Source organism: Eretmochelys imbricata, chromosome 25 (assembly GCF_965152235.1).
Source record: "Eretmochelys imbricata isolate rEreImb1 chromosome 25, rEreImb1.hap1, whole genome shotgun sequence".
In the NCBI taxonomy this organism is placed as follows: Eukaryota; Metazoa; Chordata; order Testudines; family Cheloniidae; genus Eretmochelys; species Eretmochelys imbricata.
The window spans coordinates 1,284,254-1,299,773 of NC_135596.1; the positions used below are offsets into that span (position 1 = coordinate 1,284,254).

The following is a 15,520-nucleotide window of genomic DNA, read 5'->3' on the forward strand; positions in this document are numbered from 1 at the left end:
AGCAATGATTTGGCCATACTTAAAGACAAGTACAGTGTACACAATATCAGAAATTGCCCATCCCAAATCGAGCACACATAACCCACAGGAGCCCCAAAATGGTGAGTAAGCACAGGGGCAAGGGTGACTGATTGTTTCACGGCTGTACTGTCCTCTGGGGTTCTGTGCCTTGGGAAGACCCAACAGCTACAGGGGGCCCCTGTACTGAACACTGTCCCCACATTTTCCACAGGATGAGTTCATCCTGGAAAATATCTTGCTGCTGAGGGTGACCTGGGAAGCAAGGGAGGGTCTTCTACTACAATGCGGCTTCTGCCCTGGCCCATATGCAACTTGCCTGTGTGCAGCAGTGGTCCCCCTGCCCCTCACGGCACAGTGGCATGGACATGTTAGCCTTACTGGGACAAGGAGCATAGTAGCTCTGCCAAGGAACTTGCACAAGCGGATTGCCCAGCTTCTGCATGAGACCTTTGAAGATATCACTGAGGCCGATTACCGCGATGTGAGAGAGCACATCGACCCCCTATTCCGCGTCTAGGAATGCATGCAGCCCTAACCCTCCTCACCCCAAGAGCCTGCACTGAACAACTTCCTTCCCAAAATAAAAGCTGCTTACCGGGCACCTCCTCTGCTGTTTGTCCTTCCCCAAGCACCAGCTGCTGCGACTGGCTACCTTCCTCCTGGCTTGAGAACAGCTCCTTGCTGCATGCATATAGGGATGCCGGGCTGTACCCCTCCTCCTCAGCACCCTTGCTCCCTCTTTCCTCCTCCTGTCTTGTTGAACTGGGCTCTCAAGTGTCCATGGTGGTCTTCGGAGTGGAGGTGGGGTCACCCCCAAGTATTGCGTCCAGCTCTTTGTAGAAATGGCAGGTCGTGGGGGCAGCAATGGAGCGGCAGTTTTCCTCCCAGGCTTTGCAGTAGGAATAAACGGGCCAAAGGTGTAAACATAACACAGTCACAGTCCAACATTAAACAGTGTTAAATGAGGTCTGGGGTTTGGTATACAGAGACCTCAGCCTGCTTGGTACCATGGCAAACACACCATTAAAAAATCCTTTTAAACTATTATGAAAAGAAAGCAAAGAAGGAAAAACAATTAAAGCATTTGAAAGCTATTAAATCATTTCATTTTAGAAATGTCCTTTGTTCCCTTTCCCTTTAGCTGGAGAGAGATTTTAGAAGGAAAAGCCCCTTGTCTGACGGCTGATCTCACAGATGGTGAGAACTGTCCTTTGGGAGAAAGAAGAAGTGAGCTGAGTTGGGCTACAGCCGTTGTTGCTGCTGCTGCTGTTGTTAGAGTCTGAGCCCAGGTGGTGTCTGGGGTTCAGCTGGAGCCGCTGGAGGTGGTGGTGTCATCTGGGCCCCGCTCTCTGGTCCTGCTAGGTCAGGGCAGCTCTGAGGATTAGGATGATGAGGGCCCCGGGCTCCCAAGAGATGGGGGGGAGATGGGCAGGCATGGTGGTGAAACTTGCTCCAGTAGCTAATTTTTCTCCCCAAAGTCTCTGTCTTTGAGGACCTACAAAGGAAATGGTGGGCAAAATAGCCCATCCCCTCGTTATTTTCTCTGCCAATTAGGCCACTTTCTGACACACCAATTTTGGATTGCTGATTTCTGGTTCCACTTCTGGTTTTCTTGTTCACTAGGCATGATCCGAACACAGTCCTTGAGTTATGTCAGGAAGCTGTCTTGTTTGGACAAACTCAGTCTGTCTGTCTCCCTTTTGAGCCTTTTCCCCTCAACAGTTGTTATTATAGGTTGTTGTGACATCTTATGAACTTTCATGTACTTTTGACAGGTGAGCTCACAGTTAAAGTACTTGTATAGACCCAGTTATTACAACAGCCCAGCCCACAATGGGAGAGATTGAAGGGGCGAAAAGAGAAGGAAAGAAGAAAGCAGGAACAGAACAAAACAAAGCACCCAAATTTGCACGCTGGGAACCAGGCTGTGAGCATGCTGCCACTTAAGGAGCATGCAGTTCTTTGTTGTGTGATGCTATGCTACCCCCGTGATAGCACCACTGAAATACTGAGAGAGATCAGTATTTGCTAGGTAGTTTCTGCCAGCTCAGTAACATTCTCATGAAGCCAGGCTGAAGGATCGCATTTCTAGGTAACCCCCGTCTGAAGCCTTAGGCACAGACATGGCACACACGCAGGATTGAGGTGCCACTATATGCTTTCAGAATGCCACTGATAAAATCTCTCGGCCCAATCCAGTTAGTGGCAGCAGCATTCTTCTCATTGCAGGGGGCATTTGGTCACAACAGGGAGTGGGATGGTTCCAAGGTAAAGACTCATTCCTCCCCCCACCCCCACCTTTCCCTTCACCTTCTGCTTTTGAAGCCAGCATCAGGCCATGTCTACACTACAATGCAGCTGTGCCACTGTAGTACCATAGTGTAGACATTTCCTACGTCAAAGGAAGGGTTTTTCCATCGCTGTAGTTAATCCACCTCACTGACAGATGGTAGCTAGGTTGCTGGAAGAATTCTTCCATTGATCTAGCAGCATCTACACCAGGGATTAGGTCGACCTTACTATGGCACTCTGGGTGTGAAATTTTTAAGTGTAGACCAGGCCTCAGTTCTTAACCAGTGGAGAGGGTCTGAATCCAAATACCCCAAAGATGTGGGTAGCTCAGAGCCCCACCTCCAAATCTGACCTGCAGCCCCTGGTGACAAATACAAGTATGTCTGAGAGGAGAGAGAAACTGGGGAACTAAAGTGCAGTAATGTTCAGAAAAGAAGCTGTGGAAATAACCCTTCTTGCTCTCCGTACCTACTCCCTGTTGTCTTTGTGTCATACTTGCTTCCTTTTCTGACACAAACAGCTCTTACCCCTGCTTAGCCCTGTGGAGCCAATATGGCTGTTCTAAAGTGTGCTCGATTCTTTTCTGCCCTTTGCATCACCAGTCAGGTAAGCTCTGATTACACTCAGGATGATGTCAGAGGCCAAAAGAGCCCACCTGAAATTTCAGATCCCAGTTCCTGGCAGTGCAAAAAATCTCCTGACATAAACTCAGCCCATGCAGTCGGGAGTCACTGAGAAGATAAATATGCAGTCCCACAATGTCTACTTTCATCATTGTGCTAAGATCCACAGTTCCATTACAATGGGTCCTTTGGGCCAAAACCGGACCTGTCCATCACTGGCAGCAGGTGAATGGCCCACCCTCTGAGGTTCCTCCTGCTTTATCTGCCTCCACAGCAGCCAGAGCTCCCTGGCCCTCCCTGCTGCAGCACTTTTTGGAGAGAAACTCCAAACTTTATTTCAAATTCCTGACTAACACTTGGACTCCATAGCACGTCCATCTAAACCCTAGTCCCAGGTCTGCGATTGCCGATTGGGAAAACTGTCCCCTCCACTCCACTTCCCTTCCCCCCTGCAATTCAGTGCAGATGGGTCACCTTGGACCCAGCTCCCGCAGGTCAGGCAGGATAGGAGCCAGCTCCAGGAGCAAGCAGTTCCCCCAGTCCCATCTCCCTAAGGAGAATGATGCCAGAAGGGCCCTGCACTGGGTGGAAGATTGACTCTAAGTCCCTAGAGCCACATCATAGAATCACAGAATCATAGAATCTCAGGGTTGGAAGGGACCTCAGGAGGTCATCTAGTCCAACCCCCTGCTCAAAGCAGGACCAATCCCCAATTAAATCATCCCAGCCAGGGCTTTGTCAAGCCTGACCTTAAAAACTTCTAAGGAAGGAGATTCTACCACCTCCCTAGGTAACGCATTCCAGTGTTTCACCACCCTCCTAGTGAAAAATTTTTTCCTAATATCCAACCTAAACCTCCCCCACTGCAACTTGAGACCATTACTCCTTGTCCTGTCCTCTTCTACCACTGAGAATAGTCTAGAACCATCCTCTCTGGAACCACCTCTCAGGTAGTTGAAAGCAGCTATCAAATCCCCCCTCATTCTTCTCTTCTGCAGACTAAACAATCCCAGTTCCTTCAGCCTATCCTCATAAGTCATGTGTTCCAGACCCCTAATCATTTTTGTTGCCCTTCGCTGGACTCTTTCCAATTTATCCACATCCTTCTTGTAGTGTGGGGCCCAAAACTGGACACAGTACTCCAGATGAGGCCTCACCAATGTCGAATAGAGGGGGACGATCACGTCCCTCGATCTGCTCGCTACGCCCCTACTTATACATCCCAAAATGCCATTGGCCTTCTTGGCAACAAGGGCACACTGCTGACTCATATCCAGCTTCTCGTCCACCTTCACTCCTAGGTCCTTTTCCGCAGAACTGCTGCCTAGCCATTCAGTCCCTAGTCTGTAGCGGTGCATTGGATTCTTCCGTCCTAAGTGCAGGACCCTGCACTTATCCTTATTGAACCTCATCAGATTTCTTTTGGCCCAATCTTCTAATTTGTCTAGGTCCCCCTGTATCCTATCCCTGCCCTCCAGCATATCTACCACTCCTCCTAGTTTAGTATCATCCGCAAATTTGCTGAGGGTGCAATCCACACTATCCTCCAGATCATTTATGAAGATATTGAACAAAACCGGCCCCAGGACCGACCCCAGGGGCACTCCACTTAACACCGTGTGCCAACTAGACATGGAGCCATTGATCACTACCCATTGAGCCCGACAATCTAGCCAACTTTCTACCCACCTTATAGTGCATTCATCCAGCCCATACTTCTTTAACTTGCTGACAAGAATACTGTGGGAGACAGTGTCAAAAGCTTTGCTAAAGTCAAGAAACAATACATCCACTGCTTTCCCTTCATCCACAGAACCAGTAATCTCATCATAGAAGGCGATTAGATTAGTCAGGCATGACCTTCCCTTGGTGAATCCATGCTGACTGTTCCTGATCACTTTCCTCCCATGTAAGTGCTTCAGGACTGATTCCTTGAGGACCTTCTCCATGATTTTTCCGGGGACTGAGGTGAGGCTGACTGGCCTGTAGTTCCCAGGATCCTCCTTCTTCCCTTTTTTAAAGATTGGCACTACATTAGCCTTTTTCCAGTCATCTGGGACTTCCCCCGTTCGCCACGAGTTTTCAAAGATAATGGCCAATGGCTCTGCAATCACAGCCGCCAATTCCTTTAGCACTCTCGGATGCAACTAGTCCGGTCCCATGGACTTGTGCATGTCCAGCTTTTCTAAATAGTCCCTAACCACCTCTTTCTCCACAGGGGCCTGGCCATCTACTCCCCATTCTGTGCTGCCCAGTGCAGCAGCCTGGGAGCTGACCTTGTTAGTGAAGACAGAGGCAAAAAAAGCATTGAGTACATTAGGTTTTTCCACATTCTCTGTCACTAGGTTGCCTCCCTCATTCAGTAAGGGGCCCACACTTTCCTTGGCTTTCTTCTTGTTGCCAACATACCTGAAGAAACCCTTCTTGTTACTCTTGACATCTCTTGCTAGCTGCAGCTCCAGGTGTGATTTGGCCCTCCTGATTTCATTCCTACATGCCCGAGCAATATTTTTATACTCTTCCCTGGTGATTTGTCCAATCTTCCACTTCTTGTAAGCTTCTTTTTTATGTTTAAGATCCGCTAGGATTTCACCGTTAAGCCAAGCTGGTCGCCTGCCATATTTACTATTCTTTCGACACATCGGGATGGTTTGTCCCTTTAACCTCAACAGGGATTCCTTGAAATACAGCCAGCTCTCCTGGACTCCTTTCCCCTTCATGTTAGTCCCCCAGGGGATCCTACCCATCCATTCCCTGAGGGAGTCGAAGTCTGCTTTCCTGAAGTCCAGGGTCCGTATCCTGCTGCTTACCTTTCTTCCCTGTGTCAGGATCCTGAACTCAACCAACTCGTGGTCACTGCCTCCCAGATTCCTGTCCACTTTTGCTTCCCCCACTAATTCTTCTCGGTTTGTGAGCAGCAGGTCAAGAAAAGCTCCCCCCCTAGTTGGCTTGTCTAGCGCTTGCACCAGGAAATTGTCCCCTACACTTTCCAAAAACTTCCTGGATTGTCTATATTGCTCTCCCAGCAGATATCAGGAAAATTAAAGTCACCCATGAGAACCAGGGCGTGCGATCTAGTAACTTCTGCGAGTTGCCGGAAGAAAACCTCATCCACCTCATCCCCCTGGTCCGGTGGTCTATAGCAGACTCCCACCACGACATCACTCTTGTTGCTCACACTTCTAAACTCAGCAGCCATGCTCCTCACTGCAGGGCTCAGCCACCTCCCCACTCACTGCTTCCCCTAGGGCAGAGGGCACTGAACACAGCCTGGACCTGGCTGACTCCACAGAGTGCAGCAACGGGCCTTTGGGCCAAATTCCTTCCCACTGCTGCCACCTCTACAACAGGGCTCCCCAGGTTTCCCTGCTGATAGCCCAGGCTAGGCCCTCTAGGGGAAACACAGACCTATCTGGCCTGGGCAGACCTCATGTGGGTGGAGCCTCTGGAGTCCCTAGTACTTTCCATGAGATACCCAGAAGGGGTCCTCTTGGAAAAACAAGACAATAAGCCTTGACACTTTGAGGACAAGAAGATAGCCAATCATCTCATACACTATAAGGCCAGAAGAGACCATCATGATCATCTAATCTGGCCTCCTGCACATTGCAGGCCACAGAACCTCACACACCCACTCCAGTAATAGACCCAGAACCTCTGGCTGAGTTACTGAAATCCTGAAATCATGATTTAAAGACTTCAAGTTACAGAATCCACCATTTACATTAGTTTAAAGCTGCAAGTACCCCGGCTGCAGATGAAGACAAAACCCCCATCCCAGAGTCTCTGCCAATCTGACCTGGGAGAAAATTCCTTCCTGATCCCAGACTTGCCCTGACCTCGGTTTGTCTCTGAGCATGTGGGCAAGACCCACCATCCAGACACCTGGGAAAGAATTCTCTGTAGTAACTCACAGCCCTCCCCATCTAGTGTCCATCACCAGCCATTGGAGATATTTGCTGTGAACAGTCGCAGATTGGCTACATGCCATTGTAGGCACTCATATCATACCATCCCCTCCATAACTTATCAAGCTCAGTCTTGAAGCCAGTTAGGTTTTTTGCCCCCATTGCTCTGTTCAGAAGGCTGTTCCAGAACCCGAACCCTAACCCTTTGATGGTTAGAAACTTTTGTCTAATTTCAAGCTTAAACTTGTGGATGGCCAGTTTATATCCATTTGTTCTTGTGTCCACATTGGTGCTTAACTTAAATAACTCCTCTCCCTTCCTCCCTCTGATGTATTTGTAAAGAAATATTTTTGGAGCAATCTCTGAGCCCAATTTTGTTTCTTCCTATGCAGTTGGATTACATGGACAAACTCTCAGAGAGGAAATAAATAAACAAAATTAGTAGCCCCCACTACTCACCTTTGTGGAGTGCAACATGGCAGATAATGCTCAACATCTTGTTCCCTTGCTCACTATAATGGAGTTCAGCTTGGCAGTTTAAGGTAGAAAAGGCCAATTAGACCAGCTGATAGCTATTTTCTCCAATCAGATGAGTTGTGAAGTTGGGAGTTTACCCAGATGAGACCCAGAATTATATTTTGAATTCAGATAGGCAGTCGTCACAACTGTCACATTCATTCTCAAAGTAAATTCAAGAAATATACTTCCTACTTTCATGTATCAAAGTCCATTCCTTAGGAGCACAGACAATCTCAGAGCAGAGAAGTCACATGTCCTGTCATGAGGTCTTCTAGGAGGCTTTGTGGCCATCAATACATACATTTGCCAAATGTGATCATAAGAACATAAGAACGGCCATACTGGGTCAAACCAAAGGTCCATCTAGCCTAGTACCTGTCTTCTGATAGCAGCCAATGCCAGGTGCCCCAGAGGGAATGAACAGAACAGGTAATCATCAAGTGATCCATCCTCTGTCATCCAGTCCCAGGTTCTGGCAAACAGAGGCTAGGGACACCATCCCTGCCCATCCTGGCTAATAGCCATTGATGGACCTATCCCCCATGCATTTATCTAGTTCTTTTTTGAGTTTTGAGTCTCTTTTGTTTCTTTTTGGTCATCCAATCTTTAGCCAATTCTATTTTTGGCAGCTGTTTTCTCCACACCTCAGTGCTCAGGGAAAGATACAGGATATATAATTTTACTTCGTTTTCGATGTCCAGATTTAAAGGATAATCCTGCTTCCTGCTCTGGAGGCACAATGACAAATAAAAGCCCATTGTATGATATCTGTGGTTCTTAGCACAATGAAGAATAGGAAAAATTATCGGTGCTCACCTGGAAAAAAAATTCTTTTCTTTGAGTGATAAAGTCCATAGACCTGGCTACCAAACAGAGACAAACAGATCATCCAGAATAGACCTGGAAATTGACATTCAAAATTCAGGTCTGTTTCATTAGGAGAAACTGTCCCCTTGCTCTGGTCTAGGAGAAATTAGTTTTTGCTTGTCCTTTGAAGTATAATTAACACACTCTATAATTTAGGTTTCAGAGTAGCAGCCGTGTTAGTCCGTATTCGCAAAAAGAAAAGGAGTACTTGTGGCACCTTAGAGACTAACAAATTTATTTGAGCATAAGCTTTCGTGAGCTACAGCTCACTTCATCAGATGCATTCAGTGGAAAAATTTGAGCATAAGCTTTCGTAAGCTACAGCTCACTTCATCTGATGCATTCAGTGGAAAATACTTTTTCCACTGAATGCATCTGATGAAGTGAGCTGTAGCTCACGAAAGCTTATGTTCAAATAAATTTGTTAGTCTCTAAGGTGCCACAAGTACTCCTTTTCTATAATTTAGGGAAGTACAGTGGTATTACCCTTGCTGTGGAAGTGGTCTCACATGGAGGGAACTGCAGAGGGTGGGGCATTCCCTTGCTGCTAGTGACAGACCAGTCTTGTTCTACCCCTCCATGCAGCAATCAGGCTGAAGTACCCATTAGAATGGATCTGTGAACCTTGATAACCCAAAGTAGGGTGACCAGACAGTAAATGTGAAAAAACGGGACGGGGGTGGAGGGTAATAGGAGCCTATATAAAAAAACAAAACAAAAATCAGGACTGTCCCTATAAAATCGGGACATCTGGTCACCCTAACTCAAAGAAAGGAAATTTCCAGGTAAGCATGGATACATTTCCTATTAAGGTATGTCTGCACTTCAAGCCGGAGATGTAAATTCCAGCTCGAGGAGTCAGGCCCTCTTTAGGTCTTATAGAGATAGCAGGTTTAAAGTGGAGTGTAGCAGTTGCAGTACAAGTGGCAGAAGGGGCTAGCCATCCCAAATACATACCCATCCAAGAGGTTAGCACTCTACTAGGGTTGATTAGCACCTGCTAAGTGGCTCTGTGGCTACACTCTATTTTTAGTGTGCTAGCTTGATCAGAGCTAGCGTGGGTATGTCTGCTCAATCTGGAATTTTCACCTGCAGCTCAAAGGGTAGACATAGGCCTTATCTACACTTTCAAGTTAGAGAGCATTAAATCAGCCCCGGGCACCCTAACTCCTGAGGTGTCCGCACTGGCAAGGCATGTAGAGTGCTCAGACTCCGCAGCTGGAGCGCTCCTGGTAATCCACCTCCATGAGAAGCATAAAGCTTGCTGCGCCTGGGCTGGAGCGCTACAGTGCCAGTGTGGATGCCCTGGTCTATTAATGCACTCTGATCGGCCTCCAGAAATGTCCCACAATGCCAGTTCTAGCCACTCTGGTCATCACTTTGAACTATACTGCCCTGCCCTCAGGTGACCAACCATCAGACCCGCCCTTTAAATTCTCTGGGAATTTTGAAATTCCCCTTCCTGTTTGCTCAGGCAGGCGTGGAGTGCTCTCAGCTAACCTTTCCAGGTGACCATGCCGCCACATGCCAGGCAAGCCCCAGTCTGGAGCAACGGCGAGGTGCTGGACCTCATCAGTATTTGGGGGGAGGAAGCTGTCCAGTCCCAGCTGCGCTCCAGCCGCAGGAATTACGATGCCTTTGGGCACATGTTAAGGGCCATGCTGGAAAAGGGCCATAACTGGGACGCAGTGCAGTGCAGGGTTAACGTGAAGGAGGTGCGGAATGCCTACTCCAAAGCGCAAAAAGCAAACAGCTGCTCCGGTGCTGCTCCCACCACCTGCCATTTCTAAAAAGAGCAGGACGCAATCCTTGGGGGCAACCCCACCTCCACTCTACATCTGCAAGTGTAGCCATGCCCATACTCTCAAAGTCATTTCTCTGCATCTAACTCATGTCATGCTCTGGGAAACCAGGTGAGATCCCAGTACATCAAGAGAGAGTTTAGATTATCTAGAGACAGTTTCTAAACACTGGAAAGGCAGCGGTATCCCTTGTGCTGGTAGCTGCAGTTTGTCACAAAACTGGAACTCAATCTGTCTTCTTATTCCAGGACTTTAAGGAACAAATGGTGCACCACACAACTACCATCATCCTGATCAGTTTCTCGTACTGTGCCAATTACCTCCGGATTGGGTCTTTGGTGATGTTGCTCCATGTTTCTTCCACTTTTCTCCTAGAGGTAGGTTATTCACTGGTTATAAAATAGCTATGCACTTTGGCTTCCTTTCTTAGAGTATATACTCCTGTTGCACTGTAATGGATACATTGCAATAACCCTCCCATGATGTCTCCATTTTCTTGGTTTATTTTCGTAGAATCATAGGACTGGAAGGGACCTCAAGAGGTCGTCTAGCCCAGTCCCCTGCATTTTATTTTGTTATCTCTAAAAAGAAATGCTAAGAAAAACGTTTTCAAAAGAACTCAGCAGCATTATGTGTTGGGTGAACTAGTTCAGTCTCTCGTGTCAGACAATATTAGGTTCTGATCCTGCTCTCTCTTATACATGCGCTTAGCAACACAAGCGGCTCCACTTCCAACTAACTCAACTTTCATTCTGGAAAAGTAAGAGAGTATTAAGAAAAACCTAGACGATTCAATTGTCCTTCGATGAGCAATGGTGTCAAATTTAGAAATTGAATTTATTAATTAAATTGTGAAGTGGAGGGATTTTAGTCCTGCTTTGAGTGTAAACTTCAGCACAATCTTCACTATGGAATCTCTACTAGAACTTCCAAATTACTGTCACTATCTTTTTAAGAGTGGTGACAGCTTCTGGTGACATTTGATTAGATTATATAGATACTTGGGCCCAAATTTTCCAAAGTAACCACTGACTATGCATGCCCCAGTTTTTGGGTGCCCAACTTCAAACCCCTGAATTTCAAAGTTGCTGAGCCCTGCAGCTCCCATTGATTTCAGGTAGGGCTGTGGGCATTCATTACCTCCAAAAATCAGACTCAAGTGTCACAAGCTGGATGCCCAAAATCAGTGGCCACTGGGAAATCTGGTTATGTGCAGCATTAGGCATGTTTCCTTCTGTTTTACTGTGCATGCTGGCTTGAGTTCCTCTCCGCAAAGAATGGGTGTACACGCACTGCATGGATGTAGTTCAAAGTCTCAGAATATCTAGCAATCACCAAGAGTTTGAAACTTGTTTCTAGTTAGCTGGGTGAACATGTAGTCCAATCCCAAGCAAACATTATACAACAGACTCACTGAAGTTTAGACACTTACACAGTTTCCAAACCTGGGCATGTTCTCTCTTAGAAACATTAGAATTAAAATGACTGTTAGAGAGCTTATTCCTTCACTCTCCCACTTCCCTGGTCCTTCTCACATGAACAGAGAGCAACAATACCCGAAGTCCGAAGGTGCAAACAATTCGATGTTTATTGGGGTGAACTTCCAGCAAGCTTAAATACAAGTTCCTTTTTCCTTATTTTCGAATCCCAACTTACTTCCTGTTTGCCCCTAATTTATATAGTATTATTCTTAGCTATACCTTAACCAATCATTCTACTGAAATTTAACTAACCAATCCTAACATATTGTAACATGATTAGCTAACCAATTATATCCCACCACCTTAATTAGTTTACACCCAGCAAAATTAATTATACAGCAGACAGAAACAATCACAGAACCAGACAGAGATTATACAGACAAACAATAGCAAAGTGGGAACTATAATGACAAAACAATACAGAAGTGAGGATTTCACATCCCAGCTATTGATAAGTGAGTTCTTGCCAGACAGGATGCTATCAAACTAAGTTTCCTTTTACATTTTCTAGGCACTTCCCTTTCTCTGGAGGTGATAGGAATACAATCCTGTCCTGATAGTGCCTGACAGCCCAATAGCACCTTATTTCAATGTGATTAGTTTGGAATGTGAGGATGTGACTGTTCGCTTCAAAGGCCTTAGCCTAAGAACAGGGCCTCAAACTGTCACAGTAAGAGAAGGCCCTTACACCAGCAGACAGTGATTTTGATTCTTTCTTTTATACCTCTAGAACTAGCCAAGTGATAAGAATACCCCTAAATTCTTAAACTACAGGCCTTTGCAGACAGGCCTGAATATCTATATCCTAACAATGACCAGGCTATCACCTGCCTTACAGGTTATAGGTGTGTAAAGTCTGTGTTAATTGTCGAGTAAAAGAATTTATAGATACATATTACTTCTTCTCCAGCTCGTTTGGTGATTCATAATTTGGTGCTTTTTCTAGACAAGTAGCAGCTTTAGAAGGAATTACTATTATTGGGTCTGATTCTCTTGTGCCTGGCACCTTGTGTCACCAGTGATACCTGTGCAAAGTGAAGGCAAAATGCTGCCATTCTGATCTCAGAACACTGTAAACTCATTTTGTCCTGGGGTAAATGAAGATACAAACAGGTCAGGCAGGTGAGAGTCAGTTTCTCGCTGCTGAAAAGACCTAGATAAACATTGTCCCAGGAGCAGGAAAAACTCTCTGGAAAAAACCAGAAAGTACTTTATTAAATAAAATTCAGGGCAGAGTATGTAAAGAGTTCCTTCTCTCTCTCAGGAAATGGAATTTCCTGCACTCACTAAGGGTCTCCACCTTGTCCAGGATGTGCTGCCTGCAGGTCTGAAAGGGGAGTTCAGTTCCTATGACCCATCTTTGACCTCTGTTGAGATTGATGAGGGCTGAATATTGCACTGTGCCTCACTGCGCTGTGTGGGTGTTCATGGTGCTATCACACACTGGCTGACATTAATGGCCTGTTTCTTCTCTCCCCAGCTAACCAAGTTGCTTCATTACTTGAACTGGAGACACGCAAGGGACCTTCTCTTCTTAACTTTCTCATTTGTTTTCTTTGTTACTCGGCTCATCGTTTTCCCATGCAGGTGAGCCTCAGCTTTATTGCAGGTTTATTCACGTTCTCTTCAAATGCACCTCCAAGGAAGCATTCCAGAGTCACCAGGGACTTGCTTGGCTTGCCCAGCTCCCATCGAGTAGTTCAAAGCTCCTTGGAGGGCAAGGTTGATCCCACTGGGTCCTGACCCTGTTGAATCTGGGATAATTTTAAAAATGATTTATTTTCCCTTCGATAAATAAACCCATGTAACCCTGAACCTCCAGGTGCAGCCTCTGCTCCCTCTATCCCCAGACACCTGTTCAGAATAAGCCAATCTCTGAATGCCTGGGGCTGGGAAGAAACTCTGGAGTTTCTCCCACTTTGGAGTTTCTGATACTGGCATCTCTCAGAGAAAGGACACCTGAGGTAGAACATCCTGTATAGAAGGTCTCGCTTGTGGCTATAGGCTGAAGGCTCTTTCAGATCAGAGATCAGGCAGCAGGGTGTGAACAATGTATAGTGAAAGCATAGGAGAGAGACCAAGGGTCAGAGCTGAAATCTGAATACAGATTAATCCAGGTTGGGGAGACACCACAGCACCAGACGCCAAGGAGCTGAGACTGGGATCCATCCCCCTACCCTGATCCTACACCAGCCAGGGCAGGATCCCCTCATAGCCCCTGATCTTCCTCATCTAATTTCAAGCCTAAACTTGTTGATGGCCAGTTTATAGCCATTTGTTCTTGTGTTCACAGTGGCACTTAACTTAAATAACTCCTTTCACTCTTGTGTGTTTATGCCTCTGATGTATTTGCGATTATATCTCCCCTCAGCCTTTGTTTGGTTAGGCTAAACAAGACAAGGTCTTTGAGTCTCATCTGATAAGGTAGGTTTTCAATCTTCTGATCATCCTAGTCGCCTTTCTCTGCACCTGTTCCAGTTTGAATTCATCTTCCTTAAACATGGGAGACCAGAATTGCACACTGTATTCCAGAATTGCACACCGTATTCTCAACAGTGCCTTGTATAATGGTACTAACACTTCCCTGTCTCTACTGGAAATACCTTGCCTGATGCATCCTAGGACTTCATTAGCCTTTTTCATGGCCGCTTCACATTGGGGGCTCAGAGTCATCCTGTGTTCATACAATAGACCCAGGTTCTTATCGTCCTCTGTCATTTCCAACTGATACCTCACCAGCTTATAGCAAAAATCCTTGCTTTTAGTCCCTAAGTGCATGACCTATACACAAATGCAAGAAGCCTGGGAAACAAGTGGGGAGAACTGGAAGTCCTGGTACAGTCAAGGAATTATGATGTGATTGGAATAACAGAGACTTGGTGGGATAACTCACATGACTGGAGTACTGTCATGGATGGATATAAACTGTTCAGGAACGACAGACAGGGCAGAAAAGGTGGGGGAGTTGCACTGTATGTAAGAGAGCAGTATGACTGCTCAGAGCTCAAGTATGAAACTGCAGAAAAACCTGAGAATCTCTGGATTAAGTTTAGAAGTGTGAGCAACAAGGGTGATGTCGTGGTGGGAGTCTGCTATAGATCACCGGACCAGGAGGATGAGGTGGACGAGGCTTTCTTCTGGCAACTCATGGAAATTACTAGATCGCAGGCCCTGGTTTTCATGGGAGACTTCAATCACCCTGATATCTGCTGGGAGAGCAATACCGCAGTGCACAGACAATCCAGGAAGTTTTTGAAAAGTGTAGGGGACAATTTCCTGGTGCAAGTGCTGGAGGAACCAACTAGGGGCAGAGCTCTTCTTGACCTGCTGCTCACAAACTGGGAAGAAGTAGTAGGAGAAGCAAAAGTGGATGGGAACCTGGGAGGCAGTGACCATGAGATGGTCGAGTTCAGGATCAGAAGAAAGAAGAGCCGCAGAATACGGACCCTGGATTTCAGAAAAGCAGACTTTGACCCCCTCAGGGAACTGATGGGCAGGACCCCATCGGAGAATAACATGAGGGGGAAAGGAGTCCAAGAGAGCTGGCTGTGTATTAAAGAATCCTTATTGAGGTTACAGGGACAAACCATCCCGATGTGTCGAAAGAATAGTAAATATGGCAGGCGACCAGCTTGGCTTCACAGTGAAATCCTTGCTGATCTTAAACACAAAAAAGAAGCTTACAAGAAGTGGAAGATTGGACAAATCACCAGGGAAGAGTATAAAAATATTGCTCGGGCATGCAGGAGTGAAATCAGGAAGGCCAAATCACACCTGGAGTTGCAGCTAGCAAGAGATGTTAAGAGTAACAAGAAGGGTTTCTTCAGGTATGTTAGCAACAAGAAGAAAGTCAAGGAAAGTGTGGGCCCCTTACTGAATGAGGGAAGCAACCTAGTGACAGAGGATGTGGAAAAAGCTAATGCACTCAATGCTTTTTTTGCCTCTGTCTTCACGAACAAGGTCAGCTCCCAGTCTGCTGCACTGGGCAGCACAGCATGAGGAGGAGG

General features: G+C 46.4%; 1 protein-coding gene across 1 annotated transcript in view; it reads left to right on the plus strand.

The window, feature by feature from the left end:
- LOC144257474 (ceramide synthase 4-like) overlaps nt 1-15,520 on the plus strand; it is a 73,216-nt gene that overhangs the window by 41,950 nt on the left and 15,746 nt on the right. The window contains exons 6-7 of the mRNA XM_077805447.1: nt 10,281-10,409; nt 12,994-13,100. Coding sequence (XP_077661573.1) covers nt 10,281-10,409; nt 12,994-13,100 — 236 coding nt within the window. The remainder of the gene's footprint in view (nt 1-10,280; nt 10,410-12,993; nt 13,101-15,520) is intronic.